The sequence below is a fragment of the Somniosus microcephalus genome, chromosome 7, assembly GCF_052327205.1.
Source record: "Somniosus microcephalus isolate GS21.2 chromosome 7, FLI_Smic_1.0, whole genome shotgun sequence".
Taxonomy (NCBI): Eukaryota; Metazoa; Chordata; class Chondrichthyes; order Squaliformes; family Somniosidae; genus Somniosus; species Somniosus microcephalus.
This window is the reverse complement of record NC_140993.1, coordinates 89,364,902-89,380,667: the sequence shown is the minus strand read 5'-3', so window position 1 is coordinate 89,380,667 and position 15,766 is coordinate 89,364,902. Positions and strand designations below refer to the sequence as shown.

The following is a 15,766-nucleotide window of genomic DNA, read 5'->3' as shown; positions in this document are numbered from 1 at the left end:
CACACTGCTGATGTTGGCGGAACGATTCAAATTTTATGCGAGAACGCAATGGAAAGAGGAAAGCAACGCGGAATACTTGGTCGAACTGCATAGGCTAGCGAAATACTGCCAGTTTGGAGGAAATCTGACAGAGGCATTGCGAGACAAGTTCGTGTGCGGGTTGTCGAAGGAAGGAACGCAAAAGCGACTGCTCGAAGAGAACGACCTTACACTGGATAGGGCTGTCCTTATTGCAGCATCACACGAAGCCGCAGCGAAAGGAACTGCGGAAATGCAGCTGAAGGCAGCGGTCCTCAGTGTGGATCAAATTACTTCGGGTGCAACGAAATGTTATCGTTGTGGGAAGACAACACACGACCAGAACCAATGCTGGTTTAAAAACCAGGACTGTAGGAAATGTGGCAAACTGGGTCACATAGCCAAAGTATGCCGGTCAGGGAAGAAGACCAACAACCAAAAAAAAAAGCCATCACAGGAAAAGTACAACAAAGTACACAAGGTGGTTGAGAAGAGTTCAGATGAACAGAATTCGGATTCAGACCCAAGCGGCCAGGAACTGGGTAGTCTGAGAATTCATAATTTGAGTAAGGAAGCTGACCTACAAACTATCTGGGTCATGCTAAAAATAGCCGGAGTCCAAGTGAGAATGGAATTGGACACTGGATCAGCCCTATCAGTCATAAATCGAAGGGATTACAACCGGCTATTCTCACATATACCCTTGAGAGATACCAAGTTCGTATTGCAGACACACACGGGGCATAAAGTATACCCCATGGGAAAGATAAGAGTCAAGGTGAGAGACAGGGGCAAAGAACACCCCGGAATGGACTTATACGTACTACCTGAGGGAGGACCACCACTTCTAGGACGGGAGTGGATCAAGAAAATAGACATGGAATGGCACTACCTCAAAGCAATAACGAGTGAGGACTCGGGGCAGACAATCAGCTCAGACTCTGAAACGGATGACGATAAGACCAGCCCAAGCATGAAAGACAAGTCTAAAATGAACTTGCTGACTAAGGTTGGTAGAACGAATGTGGGCATAAAGGCTTATGCTCCAGAGGAGAACAAAGCTTCAGAACAGAATTCCTCTGAACAACAACAACATAGCTTGACAGAGAATTCTGAGTCTGTTCAAGTTACAGACCTATATATTACTGAGGAACATCGAGCTCGAACGCAAACTTATTTCAGATTACGACAGCAATTAGAACAATTGAATTGCCGTCTCGAGCAAGAGATGAAAGCAATGAAAAAGTTCTATGATACCGAATGGGAGAATCTGGAAAGACAACAGAAGCAGCTGGGGAAGAAAAGGGAGCAGGAGCACACAAACCGTCTGCACGAGGAGGCCAAACGAATCAAAGCTGATTCGGCTTCTGAAGGGGCGTGCTCCAATCCGGTGGAACAAGATGTGCCGCAACTGAAGGCGCTGGTTAGCAGGTTGCAGGCAGAAAAAACTGAGTTGGTCGACATGACTTCCGAGCTCCTACTGAAGTTGGGTGCAGCATCACCGGACGATTCATTTGTGGAAATTCGAATGATGGGGGCTGCGGAGGATGGCGAAGTAGAAGCAGCAAAGGAGCCCCAGGACAAGGTTCTAAACAGCCCTGCAGCTAATGGAAAAGGGATGAGGACAGAAGAGTTAACAGTCAGCCAACTCCTCCAGGGCAAGGTTATAAACAGCCCTGTAGTTAATGGAAAAGGGATGATGGCAGAAGAGTTAACAGTCAGCCAACTCATTCATATGCTGAGGGATAAAACTCTAAAATGGGAAAAACTTAAATACGAGCCTCAATTTTCAAAGGGAAGGGAGCTCTCAAAAGTCATTGGAAGAGCTGAGGTGGCAACCCAGACTGAGAAGTCTGCAGCAGAACAGCCCTTGGATGCCAAAAGTACGCTGACGCACGGCAATGTAGAACAACAGAATACTGAAACAGCTACTTCAGTAGAGGGATTGAATAGTCCGATCAATCAATCTCCGAATGAAGTTGAAGTATTGAAATCACAAATGAGGTCATTAGTAAAAGACTTGCAGGAAGCCCAGAAAAAGCGGGATGAATCTGAATGCATGATGAAGTCTCTTCAGGACAGATGTCGAGATTTGGAACAAAAGTCGGCTAACGTCCAGCTGGGTAGGAGGAAATAGAAGACCCTCTCGCTGGCCTAGCTCAGGACGACACCGAATATTACCATGATCTGTTGAGTGACACTGAATATTACGAGGACCTGGTCTGCCCAGCTTGTGCCGAGAACTCCCAAAGTGCCGAAATCAGGATGAATCACTTAAAGTCTAAGGAACATAGGGAGATGGTGGCGTTACAGCTGGCAGCTGACAATGGAGCCCCGAGAGTCTCCAAGAAGCAAAAAAGGAAAAGACGAAGCAGAAGATGATAACCATCTGAACCATTATTACCTCTAACCGATCACACACGTGGTCCCCCGAACGGAGCCAAATCAGTTGGAAAGTAGGAAAATTTCCCAAGGCAATCCAACTGTTCTTTGTTTGTTTTAAAAAAGTCAGCAATGCTGGTTCAGAAGTGATGGAAGTAAAGCTGTTAAGTCTAGGGAAGGACTATGGGATGAGTCCCTCTAGCAAGGTGACCCGACTACACCACGGAGGCGTGGTCCGGACCGAGTCAAGAAGATCAGAGACTGAATCTGTGAACTGTTTCCCGCAGAGACTGAATCTGTGAACTGTTTCCGCAGAGACTACCTCTGTGAAGTGTTGTAACATGAAGTTGGATATGTTATGATGTTATGTTAATGGGGAATAAGTATGTTGTAAGCTAAAAAGGGAGGATTGTAGTGTATGTAACTGTTCTACCTTTAAGAGAACTATTGTATGTAACCGTCCACCTTTAAGAGAACTATTTTAGGTGTGGCACTACTTTATCCTGGCTGCTGTATACTGTAATACCGACGGTGACCACACCGGTATATAAGTGCTGTGGCAGAATTTATTGGGCAGATTCGCCCTGACCTTCGAATAGTAAAGTCCTGTTTAAGTTACTCTTGTAGTCTGTGTATTACTTCGCTATACAACCCACAGACTTTACAACAGCCATGAGATCAAAACAAGACAGAACTGCTTCATCTTTCCTGGATTTCTGCATCTCCAGGATCAAGACCATCCATGCAGCTTTCTCCACTGCAGCTACCTACTCACCGGCCCCTATTACATCCCACCCATTCCAGGCCAGGATTTCATCTCTTTGCAATTTCTGTCCCTACCCCACCCTCTAGAAAAACATCTTGCCCATGAGAACCACCGTTCACAATCCCCTTCCCACTCAAGTCTTGTCCATCCAACTCCACTTCATGGCCCCCCACGCTGGCTAACATTATCAATGTCCCCCTATCCTTAGGCGTACTACCTCTCCTCTTCAAGTCTTCTGTAAAAAACCAGCCACCCTCAATCCATCCGTCATCTCCAACTACTATTCCATCTCTGATACCCCTTTCATCTCAAAGGACAATGAACCTGTAATCACCTCCCAACTCTGGGCCCATCTCTCCTGACCTAGGAACAGGAACAGGCCATTCACCCCCTTGAGCCAGTTCCGCTATTCAATTATGTCATGACTGATCTGTACCTCAACCCTACTTTCCTGTCTTTGGCCCATATCCCTTGATACCCTTACCTAATAAAAATCTATTGCCCTCAGTCTTGAAAGTTTCAACTGACCCAGCTTCCATAGCCTTTAGGGAGAAGAGTTCCAGATTTATACTACCCTTTGCATGAAGAAGTTCTTCCTGATTTCATTCCTGAATGGCCTGGCTCTGATTTTAAGACTGTGACCCCTTGTTCTGAATTTCCCTACCAGAGGAAATAATTTCTCTTTATCTACCGTATCGAATTATTTTATAATTTGAACATCTCAATTAGATCACCCTTCAATCTTCTGTACTCACGGGAATATAAGCCACGTTTATACAAACTGTCCGCATAATTTAGCCCTTTAACTCCCTGTATCATTCTGGTGAATCTGCGCTGCACCCCCTCCAAGGCCAATATATCCTTCCTGAGATGCGGTGCCCAGAACTGGACTCAGTACTCCAGATGAGGTCTGACCAAGGCTCCATACAACTGAAGCATAACTTGAGATAAAGGCCAACATTCCATTAGCCTTTTTGATTGCATTTTGTACCTGTGCTCTAGCTTTTAGTGATTTGTGTACATGGACACCCAAATGTCTTTTCCCCTCCAAAGCTCCTAGTCTCGCACCATTAAGAAGATATTCTGATTTGTCGTTTTTGGATCCAAAATGGATGACTTCACACTTCCCCAACATTAAACTCCAATTGCCATAGTTTTTCCCACTACTTAGTCGGTTGATGTCCCTTTGTAACTTCCTGCGCCCATCTACACAGCTTACTGTGCCTCCCAACGTAGTGTCATCTGCAATCTTGGATATACAACTCTCTATTCCTTCATCCATATCATTGATAAATATGGTGAAAAGTTGAGACCCCAGTGCAGATCCTTGAGGAACACCACTTGTCACATCCCGCCAATTATAGTACATACCCTTTATCTCTGCCTCCCACCTCCCAACCAATTTCCTATTCAAATCCCTCCAGTCGTGCTTGTACCCTTTTCACATCACCGAAAGCACTCTAATTAATGCAGCACATTAACTTTAAACTTATCTTTTTTGGTGCTTTTTCACTGTATTGCCTGTTAAAACTGGGCAGTGTATTCAACTCACCCTCTGCCCAATTGTTCATCAAAATTGCAATCGTGGTCCTACGTACACCATAAGAACCTAACTTGCATGCTTAAAAAGCCGAATGGCTGAAACAGACAGGCACTCTGGCCACCCAGCAGAAAGCCCCTTCGAGGATGGCGACTGCCAAAGCGCCAGCGTAAACGGGGTGAGTAAGCCACTTTCGGGCCACTGCTGCCCATTTATGCCAGGTGGCTCAAGTTAAAACTAACCCACAGTACTATGTAACTATAGCTTGTGAGCAAAAAATGAAACAGTTAAATCACTCAAAAAGACGTCAAAATCCTTTTGGGTGCAACAAATCAGAAGTCAGTAATGATGGGAAGTGACAAAAATATATCAATCAAAAAAAAGTATAAATCAAGACACTGAAAATATTTTTCCAAAAACTGTCCATCATTTTTCTTTTTCCACAAATTCACTTTTTCTCCCTTAGTATGTTTATTTACAAACTGGACTAATCCATTAGTCCTACCTATATGACAGTTTAATTATTTTTCATTGTACAGGAAACTTCGCAATATCCGGCACCGATGGGACCGGCGTGATGCCGATCTATGAAAACTTCCGGACAGACCAGTGCTAATGTTGAAGGATACGGAGGTTTTCATCTCCGTATCTGACAACAAACACTGTTGCTTAGCAACAGCTTGTAAACAGTCGACCCGTACCTTGGAAGCGTCTCTGTAGCTTAGCAACAGCTTCAGAGAGGCTTTCCAGAGACTGACTGTTTAAAAAAATGCTAGGAGAAGAAAAAAAAAGAAAAAAAACCTAACAAAATGGCTGCTGATTTCTGCCATTAGATCGAGGTTTCTGGCCATACAACCTCCGGATAAACCAAAGTTTCCTGTACGTGAATGTTAAAATGCTAATATATTCACAGTATATCCTTGTGAGTGTTGGAAAGAATGCCAATCAACACATCTACAATGAAAGCTGCTTACTGACAGACCTGCCATATGGACCAGAGAAGCCTGCTTCTAGCTGTAAATCTTATCACAGTCATTTCCCCAGCAGACTTCCAGTTATTTCTTCTTATAGATAGGAGAAAAAAAGAAATGCATTATGTTGTACACACTTTATCTTGGGAATACATTTTATCAAAAGTACTGCCCTCAAAGGAGTTGTCCCTAAATTGTGCCCATAAATATTGAAGTGAATCACATTCCTCTTGGAGGAGAAATTATGAAATTCCTTTTGGCCAAATTGGATATTGTCCTCTCAATTTTTGAGTCAATGTCCAAAAGAAGTATATTTGGCCAGCTATTATTATGGGAGATTGGCATTTGCCTTACGTTAGAAGATGTTTTGTGCCAGGCAATTAAATGATACCATCTCGTCAAATAATAATCAATGATTTGATTACTTGATTAGCATTTGCCTCAAGTAAATCTATCCAGTGAAACACATTTAAATAAAGACACTAACCATAATTTTTTGGAAACTTCTTCCACTTAATTAACTTCACCAGTTTATTGAGAGACAGTATTGGCCATTGCTGATAAAAGGGACAGGCTTGGATCAGCTCTTCCTTCACTGCGTGGTTACGCAGCATTATATCCTTCAATACAAAAGAAGAGCATTTTTATGACTGCTTGTTAGCTCTCTCGTTCAGATGGTTAAAACAGTGAAAAAAGAGGAATTCAGGATTCCAACAATTGTCAGTAGAGTTAAACAAAGTACTCACCTTTTTTACATGTTCATATTGTCCGGTGGAAATTTTGAGTATTTCACAGTCAGCTTCTGCGAACACCGATAGAACCCTGCTATTTAATTTGTGATTTGGAATTGGTACCAAGCTGCCAAAGCTGTCTCCAAGAGTCAGCTGGAAACAAAAAATAAGAATGACCTTCTGAAGAGTATTCATTCAAACCTGAATAGAGGCATTTAGTCTTCATTATGTAACTATTTCATTTTAACAATCATTCATGTTTACATATTCGTGTGCAAATAAAAATAATGCTAGTTTATCCATCTTGTTATTCCTGAGGAGACAACACATAATTTAAAGATCGTGTCCTCGAAATCCTTTGGGCTGAAGTTGGCGCAAGTCTCATTTAAGCCTGGGGGAGTCGTGGATAATGTGCCATATTCTAACTGTCAGTTTTCCGCCACTTTTGGACTAGATCGTTCAAATTTCAGTTAGGTGGACGGTTATTAAATTCACGTGCCCCTGCCTCTGCTCTCCCATTGTCAGGGGTTATGTCAGGGGGAGTTCCTGGGCTTCCACAGAAATTCCTCCCTTCATGCCCTTGAAGGATCTCAATGGAACTCATGCCAGTTGAGACCTGGTATGAAATCCTTTGTGGCATTTTGAAAGGCGCAAAACCTTTAACAGAATAAGATAATTGATTCCAGAGAGGATCGATTCCCTTCTCAAGTTGGAGTGGCTCCAGTGGGAGCAAAAGGGTTTAATTTTTTTTTCTTCAGCCCATTTGGGCCTTGAGGACTTTGCTCGACCTGAGAATAGCAGATTGGCTCAGGCAGGAGCGGCTGCTACTAATGTACCCTTGCAGGTGCCGACAAGCCACCCCCGCTATGCAAATGACCCCATCCCCAGGATTTGGGATGGGGTCTCTAGTTTTGGGCGAGGGCAGGTGGGGGCGGATTCCACTCCATCAGACTTACCCCAGTAGAGTAGGGCCTCAGAATTTCCAGGCCAATAATGTTAATAGCTACAGAAAATTCAGCAAGACTCTCTGACCAAGAATTACAAAAGTAACATCTGCAGAATCGCTAATTCCCCAAACATGCATTTTAATTTTATGTTGATTTTCTTCCCTAATTAAGAGAGTTGAGTGACAGAGTTCATAGTTCTCTACCTGTTCTATTCTTGGGCCAGTCACAAAGGTTGTTATAAGAATAATGACTTTTGTTGAAAATGTGCACCGGGAATTTTCACAAGGGCTCATCTGATCTCCTGCCGTAACATTAACAGGAGAAACAGTATAAATGGGCATTCATGCCAGTTCTCCGGGGTTTCTGCTGATCCTCCGATGAAGGTACGATGGCAGAGCAGGGAAATTCTACTCCATGTTATTCAAATACGAGTGTTAAATTCCCAAAGGTGTAATTCATTATCTTCTCCTAAACCATGCAGATGAGGAAGATCCCAGACTTTATTTCTACTGTATGTTGCATTAGCTGATCTCAGCTGGGATAGGTGTAGGGGCAATACAATTGGCCTCAGCATTTCTAGGGTAGGGACAGGTGTTACAGGTTTAGGGTCTGACTTTGATATTTTCTCGGTACAGTAGTGCTGGTGTGGTCTAAACATTTTATGTTTGGGGTGTGCCACACTGCCCAATATCTAACTTTATGATAGCGTAACCCAAGGGGGTAATAATAGAATCCTCTTCTGATCTGAACTGGATATCGCATCTTTTGCATGTTCTCTTATGTGTACTTCTCCAATCCTTTCAAACATAAATCGAAACTTGGTGAGACGAGGCCAGAGACTAATTGTTAAATTGTTAATAATTGCATTATTTTAAATGACAGAAAGTAAAAATACAGAGTAACAGTCAAAGCAAATTCCACTTCTCAGCTCAATGTCTTTCAAAACATAGAAAAAAAATAAACTACACTCCCTGTCCCTTTCATGCTCTAACTTGTTTTTGGTGTTAACTTTCTTTCAAACTACATCTAACTACAAAAACTCATCTCCTGCATTTTTTAAGCTTCCAATTCTAGGCCTCAAGCTATGTGCTCTTATGTCTCTTGTTTAAAACCTAACTGCCCATGTGTTCCTTTGTCCCTTTGTATCCCCAGTGATGGGGAGGGTTAAGATGATGCCTTTGTTCTCCTACCGATCTGCTAGTAGGCTACTATAACAACAACTTGCATTTATATAGTGCCTTTTAACATAGACAAAAACATACCAAGGCTCTTTACAGATGTAACAACAGAAAATGCTGGAAAAACTCAGCAAGTCAGGCAACATCCGTGGAGAGAAATTTGAGTTGACGTTTCGGGTTTGACCCTTCTTCAAAAAATTTTGCTATCTTTACAGATGTAATTAGCACTGAGCCAAATAAGGAGATATTAGGAGGGGTTAATAGTCCACGGCACCATGGGTGGCTCAGCTGTATGGGGCAGGGGAGGAAGATCAGGAGAGCAATAGTGGTAGGGGATTCGATAGTTAGGGGAACTGATAGGCGTTTCTGCGGCCGCAGATGTGATTCCAGGATGGTATGTTGTCTCCTTGGTGCCAGGGTCAAGGATGTCGCTGAGCAGCTGCAGAACATTCTGTGAGGGGAGGGTGAACAGCCAGAGGTTGTGGTCCATATCACTACCAACGACATAGGTAGAAAGAGGGATGAGATCCTGCAGGCAGGTTTTAGGGAGCTAGGAAAGAGATTAAAAAGCAGGACCTCAGAGGTAGTAATCTCTTGATTATTCCCGGTGCCACGAGTTAATGAGTATAGAAATAGGAGAATGAGTGGCTGGAGAGATGGTGCAGGAGGAAGGGCTTCAGATTCCTGGGACGTTGGGATCGGTTCTGGGGGAGGTCGGACCTGTACAGGCTGGACAGGTTGCACTGCAACAGAGCCAGAACCAATGTCCGCCTGGGGGGGCTTGCTGGTGCTGTTGGGGAGGGTTTAAACTAATTTGGCAGGGGGATGGGCACCAGGATGTAGCATTAGGAAGGAGAAACAAAGCACACAAAGGATTGGGAGAGACAGACAGCACAAGAGTAAGAAATAGTAAGATATTAGATGGGGTCAGACTAAGAGAGAATACAAGAAGGTCTAAGATAGGTTTACAGTGCATGTGTGTAAACGCACAAAGCGTGGTAAATAAGGTTGGTGAGCTTCAGGCACAAATAGCCACATGGCAATATGATGTCATGGCAATAACGGAGACCTGGCTCAAAAAAGGGCAGGGTTGGGTTTTAAATATTCCTGGATACAAGGTGTTCAGGATAGATAGCGAAGGAAAGAAAGGAGGTGGGATGGCAGTTACAGGAGAGTGTTACAGTGCTGGAGAGAGAGGATGTCTTGGACAGATCAAGGACAGAATCTATTTGGTTAGAATTAAGAAATAATAGAGGTGCCATTACACTACTAGGTGTATTCTATAGGCCACCAACTAGTGGGAAAGATATAGAAGAGCAAATTTGCAGGGAAATTACAGAGAAGTACAAGAACTATAGAGTAGTGATAATGGGGACTTCAATTATCCAAATATAGACTGGGACAGCAATTGTGTAAAGGGCAGAAAGGGGGAAGAATTTCTGAAGTGTGTTCAGGAGAACTTTTTGATCAGTGCGTTTCTGGCCCAACGAGGAAGGAGGCATTGCTGGATCTGGTTCTGGGGAATGAGGTAGGTCAAGTGGAGCAAGTGTCAGTAGGTGAACATTTAGGGAACAGTGATCATAGTATCATAAGGTTTAGATTAGCTATGGAAAAGGACAGGGAGCAATCTAGAGTAAAAATACTTAATTGGAGGAAGACAAATTTCAGTGGGTTGAGAACGGATCTGGCCCGGGTCAATTGGAATCAAGGATTGGCAGGCAAAACTGTAATCGAACAATGGGCTGCCTTTAAAGAGGAGATGGTTCAGGTACAGTCGAGGTACATTCCCACGAGGGGGAAAGGTAGGGCAACTAAAGCCAGAGCTCACTGGATGACGAAAGAGATAGAGAGTAAGATGAAGCAGAAAAAGAGCACATATGACAGATGTCAGCTTGAGAAATAGGCTGAATATAGAAAGTTCAGAGGGCAAGTGAAAAAGAAAATAAGAGGGGCAAAGAGAGAGTATGAGAATAGATTGGCAGCTAACATAAAAGGGAATTAGAAACAGGCCCCTCGAGCCTGCTCCGCCATTCAATGCGATCATGGCTGATCATCCAAATTCAGTACCCGGTCCCTGCTTTCTCCCCATACCCCTTGATCCCTTTAGCCTTAAGAAATATATCCAACTCCTTCTTGAATATATTTAATGAACTGGCCTCTACTGCCTTCTGTGGTAGAGAATTCCACAGGTTCACCACTCTCTGGGTGAAGAAATTCCTCCTCATTTCTGTCCTAAATGGCCTACCCCTTATCCTTAGACTGTGACCCCTGGTTCTGGACTCCCCGACCATCGGGAACATCCTTCCTGCATCTAGTCTGTCCAGTCCTGTCAGAATTTTATAAGTTTCAATGAAATCCCCTCTCATTCTTTTAAACTCCAGCGAGTACAAGTCTTCTATAGGCATATAAATAATAAACGGGCAGTAAGAGGAGGTGTGGGGCCGATTAGGGACCAAAAAGGAGATCTACACATGGAGGCAGAGGGCATGGCTGAGGTACTAAATGAGTAATTTGCATTTGACTTCGTCAAGGAAGAAGATGCTGCCAAAGTCATAATGAAAGAGGAGGCAGTGGAGATACTGGATGAGATAAAAATTGATAAAGAGGAGGTACAAGAAAAGCTGTCTGTACTTAAAGTTGATAAGTCACCAGGACCGGATGGGATGCATCCTAGGATGCTGAGGGAAATTAATGAGGAAATCATGGAGGTACTGGCCAGAATCATCCAATCTTCCTTAGATACAGAGGTGGTGCCAGAGGACTGGATAACTGCAAATGTTACACCCTTATTCAAAAAACGGTGTAAGGGTAAACACAGCAACTACAGGCCAGTCAGTTTAACCTCAGTAGTGCGGAAGCTTTTAGAAATGATAATCAGGGACAAAGTTAACGGTCAATTGGAAATGTGTGGATTAATTAAGGAAAGCCAGCACAGATTTGTTAAAGGCAAATCGTGTTTAACTAACTTGATCGAGTTTTTTTATGAGGTAACAGAGAGGGTTGATGAGGGCAATGCGGTTGATGTGGTGTACATGGACTTCCAAAGGCGTTTGATAAAGTGCCACATAATAGGCTTGCCAGCAAAGTTGAAGTCCATGGAATAAAAGGAACAGTGGTAGCATGGATATGAAATTGGCTAAGTGACAGGAAACAGAGAGTAGTGGTGAACGGTTGTTTTTCGGACTAGAGGAAGGTATACAGTGTTGTTCCCCAGGGATCGGTACTAGGACCACTGCATCTTGATATATATTAATGACTTGGACTTGGGTGTACAGGACACAATTTCAAAATTTGCAGATGACACAAAACTTGGAAGTATAGTGAACACTGAAGAGGATAGTGATAGACTTCAAGAAGACATAGACAGGCTGGTGCAATGGGCGGACCACGTGACAGATGAAATTTAACGCAGAAAAGTGCAAAGTGATACATTTTGGTAGGAAGAATGAGGAGCGGCAATATAAACTAAAGGGTACAATACTAAAGGGGGTGCATGAACAGGGAGAACTGGGGTATATGTGCACAAATCATTGAAGGTGGCAGGGCAGGTTGAGAAAGCGGTTAAAAAAAGCACACAGGATCCTGGGCTTCATAAATAGAGGTACAGGGCTGGATTTTCATTGAGGAGGCGGGTAGGAGGCGGGACTACAACTTTCGGGGTTGTAGGCCCGCCTCCATCTACTTGTAGCCAACCCACGCGATTTTGACTTGATTGACCTTGTTGAGCCCGCCCAGCAGACTCAGCAGGCCAATTAAGGGCCTCCCGGCATCAGGTGACATCACAGATTGATATTTCATCTGTCAAGACCTTTTGACAGATGAAATATCAGCGTTTGACAGCTGTTTGAAGCTGTCAAACACTGACAATCGGTACTCTAAGTTAATTCCTTCCTCTCAGGATGATTTAGAGATCTCTCCGGAACAGAAAGCTGAATGCTGCAATTTTTGACAGATCGCGGCCATTCTGCATTCTGTGCCGGTGAGATGAGGGACTCCTGAGACCTGAAGGAAGGAAGGCTGTAAAGATAAGTAAAACTTATTTAAACACTTTAAACACACCAAACACACTTACTTACCTCTGTACTCATGCACCCATCACTCACCTGAACACCGGACATCTCGACCCCTCCAAGCCCTTCAGCCCGACGGCCCGCCTCGCTAACTTGGTGTGGTTTGGAGCTGTTGGGAATCCCACACTTCAAGAATGAAAATAGGGATTGGGCTAAAAACTGCCTGTTAACTACCTGTTAACAGGCAGTTAATTGGCACTAATCCCCTTCCCGCCTCGGGGAGGCGGGTCCCAGTGCGGGTCGGGTACCCACCTCCTTTGAAACTGGCATGGAGGCGGGTTGGGGCGGGATGGGTTCATGCCCCCTGATTTCAAGATTTTAACCCCCCACACGCCTCCAATCCCGCCTCCACGGCTCAATGAAAATCCTGCTCTAGAGTACAAAAGCAAGGAAGTTACGATGAACCTTTATAAAACCCTGGTTCAGCCTCAACTGGAGGGTTGTGTCCAATTCTGGGCACCGCACTTTAGGATGAATGTGTAGGCCTTAGAGAGGGTGCAGAAAAGGTTTACGAGAATGATTCCAGGGATGAGGGACTTCAGTTACATGGATTGACCAGAGAAGTTGGAGTTGTTCTCCTTAGAGCAAAGAAGGTTGAAAGGAGATTTGAGAGGTGTTCAAAATCATGAGGGGTCTAGACAGAGTAGATAGAGCAAAACTATTTCCATTGGCAGAAGGGTCGAGAACCAGAGGAAACAGATTTAAGATGATTGGTAAAAGAACCAAAGGCGACATATGCAATGAGTGATTAGGATCTGGTATGCACTGCCTGAAAGGGTGGTGGACGCCGACTCAATCGTGGCTTTCAAAAGGGAATTGGATAAGTACCAGATGGAAAAAAAAATTGCCAGGCTACGGGAAAGGGCGGGGAGTGGGCCTAGCTTAACTGCTCTTGCAGAGAGCCGGCACGGGCTCGACAGGCTGAATGACCTCCTTCTGTGCTGTAACCATTCTATGATTCTAAAAGCTTGATCAAAGAGGTAGGTTTCATAGAAGGCCTTAAAGGAGCAGAAGGAGGTGGAGAGGCAGAGAGGTTTAGGGAGGGATTTCCAGAGTCTAAGACCTGAAGGCAGTAGGGGAAACACAAGAGGCCTGAATTGAAGGACCATAGAGTTCTGAGGGTTGTAGCTCTGGAAACGGTTACAGAGCTAGGGAGGGGTGAGGCCATGAAGGGATTTAAACACAAAGACAAGAATGTTAAATGAGAGGTATTGGGGGACCTAGATCCAATGTAAGTCACCGAGCACAGGGGTAATGGGTAAGCGGGATTTGGTGCAGGATACGATACGAGCAGCAGAGTTTTGGATGAGGTGAAGTTTATGGAGGGTGGAGGATGGGAAGCTGGCCAGGTAGGCATTGGATTAGTCTTGTCTGGAGGTGATATGACTATTCCAAAGGAGGACATTAAAAAACTTGCAGAAAGGGCATATAATTGGCTAATGAAGTTCAACACAGATAAATGTGAGGTAGTACATTTTGGTAGGAAGAATAGGGAGGTCACTTATCACTTGGGAGGTGCGAGTCTAGGTGGGGTAGGGGAACAAAGGGGTTTAGGAGTACAAATACACAAATCATTAAAAGTTGCAAAATAACAACAGAAAATGCTGGAAAAACTCAGCAGGTCAGGCAACATCCGTGGAGAGAAATTTGAGTTGACGTTTCGGGTTGGACCCTTCTTCAAAACTGGAAAGAAAAGAAACTAGATCGGAGGCAGGGCTGCGATCGGACAAAAGAATAAAAGAAACAAAAGAAGTAAAAGAGATTAGAAGCTAGACGAGATAGTAATAGGCTGGGATTAGGTGTAAAGTGTACTGGCAGGGCAAAAGATAGCTGCCAGGTGTGAGAGAGAAACAAAAGGAAAGGGGGGGGGGGAAAGGAGTGGAACAATTACAAGAGAAAATGAAATAAGGGCCTAGCTTATGATCTGAAATTGTTGAACTCGATATTGAGTCCGGAAGGCTGCAGACTGCCTAATCGGAAGATGAGGTGCTGTTCCTCGAGTTTACGTTGAGCTTCCGTGGAACAATACAAGAGGCCAAGGACGGTGAGGTCCGAGTGGGAATGGAGCGGTGAATTAAAATGACAGGCGACCGGAAGCTCGGGGTCACCCTTATGGACTGAACGGAGGTGTTCCGCAAAGCAGTCACCCAATCTGCGTTTAGTCTCCCCAATGTAGAGGAGACCGCATCGTGAGCAGCGAATACTGTATACTAGATTGCGAGAAGTACAAGTAAATCGCTGTTTCACCTGGAAGGGGTGTTTGGGGCCCTGGACAGTGGGAAGGGGGGAGGTATAGGGGCAGGTGTTACATCTCCTCCGCTTGCACGGGAAGGTGCCAGGCGAAGAGGAAGGGCTGTTTGGGGTGATAGAGGAGTGGACTAGGGTGTCTCGGAGGGAGCGGTCCCTGCGGAATGCTGAAAGGGGAGGGGAGGGGAAGATACGTTTGGTGGTGGGATCAGTTTGGAGGTAGCGGAAATGCCGGAGGATGATCCGTTGAATGTGGAGGCTGGTGGGGTGAAAGGTGAGGACAAGGGGAACCCTATCGTGGTTCCGGGAGGGAGGGGCAGGGGTGAGGGCAGAAGTGCGGGAGATAGAACTGACACGGTCGAGGGCAGTGTCAACCACAGTAGAGGGGAATCCTCGGTTGCGGAAAAAGGAAGACATGTCTGAAGCACTGGTGTGGAAGGTGGCGTCGTTGGAGCAGATACGGCGGAGGCGGAGAAACTGGGAGAATGGAATAGAGTCATTACAGGAAGCGGGGTGGGAGGAAGTGTAGTCCAGGTAGCTGTGGGAGTCAGTGGGCTTGTAGTAAATATTGGTCGATAACCTATCCCCAGAGATGGAGACGGAGAAGTTGAGGAAAGGAAGGGAAGAGTCCGAGATGGACCATGTGAAGGTGAGGGAAGGGTGGAAATTGGAGGCAAAGTGAATGAAATTGTCAAGTTCGGGGCGAGAGCAGGAAACGGCACCGATACAATCATCAATGTATCGGAAAAAGAGGTGAGGGAGGGGACCCGAGTAGGACTGGAACAAAGATTGTTCCACATAGCCCACGAAAAGGCAGGCATAGCTAGGACCCATGCGGGTACCCATGGCAACACCTTTGATTTGGAGGAAATGAGTGGAGTTAAAGGAGAAGTTGGACTCGGGTCCCCTCCCTCAC

General features: G+C 44.8%; 1 protein-coding gene across 3 annotated transcripts in view; it reads right to left on the bottom strand.

The window, feature by feature from the left end:
• Positions 1-15,766, bottom strand: part of cnbd1 (cyclic nucleotide binding domain containing 1) — a 345,231-nt gene that overhangs the window by 106,433 nt on the left and 223,032 nt on the right. For all 3 annotated transcript variants that reach the window (XM_085992714.1, XM_085992717.1, XM_085992716.1), the window contains 2 exons: positions 6,424-6,561; positions 6,165-6,297 (listed from right to left, as the gene is read on the bottom strand). In XM_085992714.1, the coding sequence (XP_085848840.1) occupies positions 6,165-6,297; positions 6,424-6,561 (271 nt within the window). The remainder of the gene's footprint in view (positions 1-6,164; positions 6,298-6,423; positions 6,562-15,766) is intronic.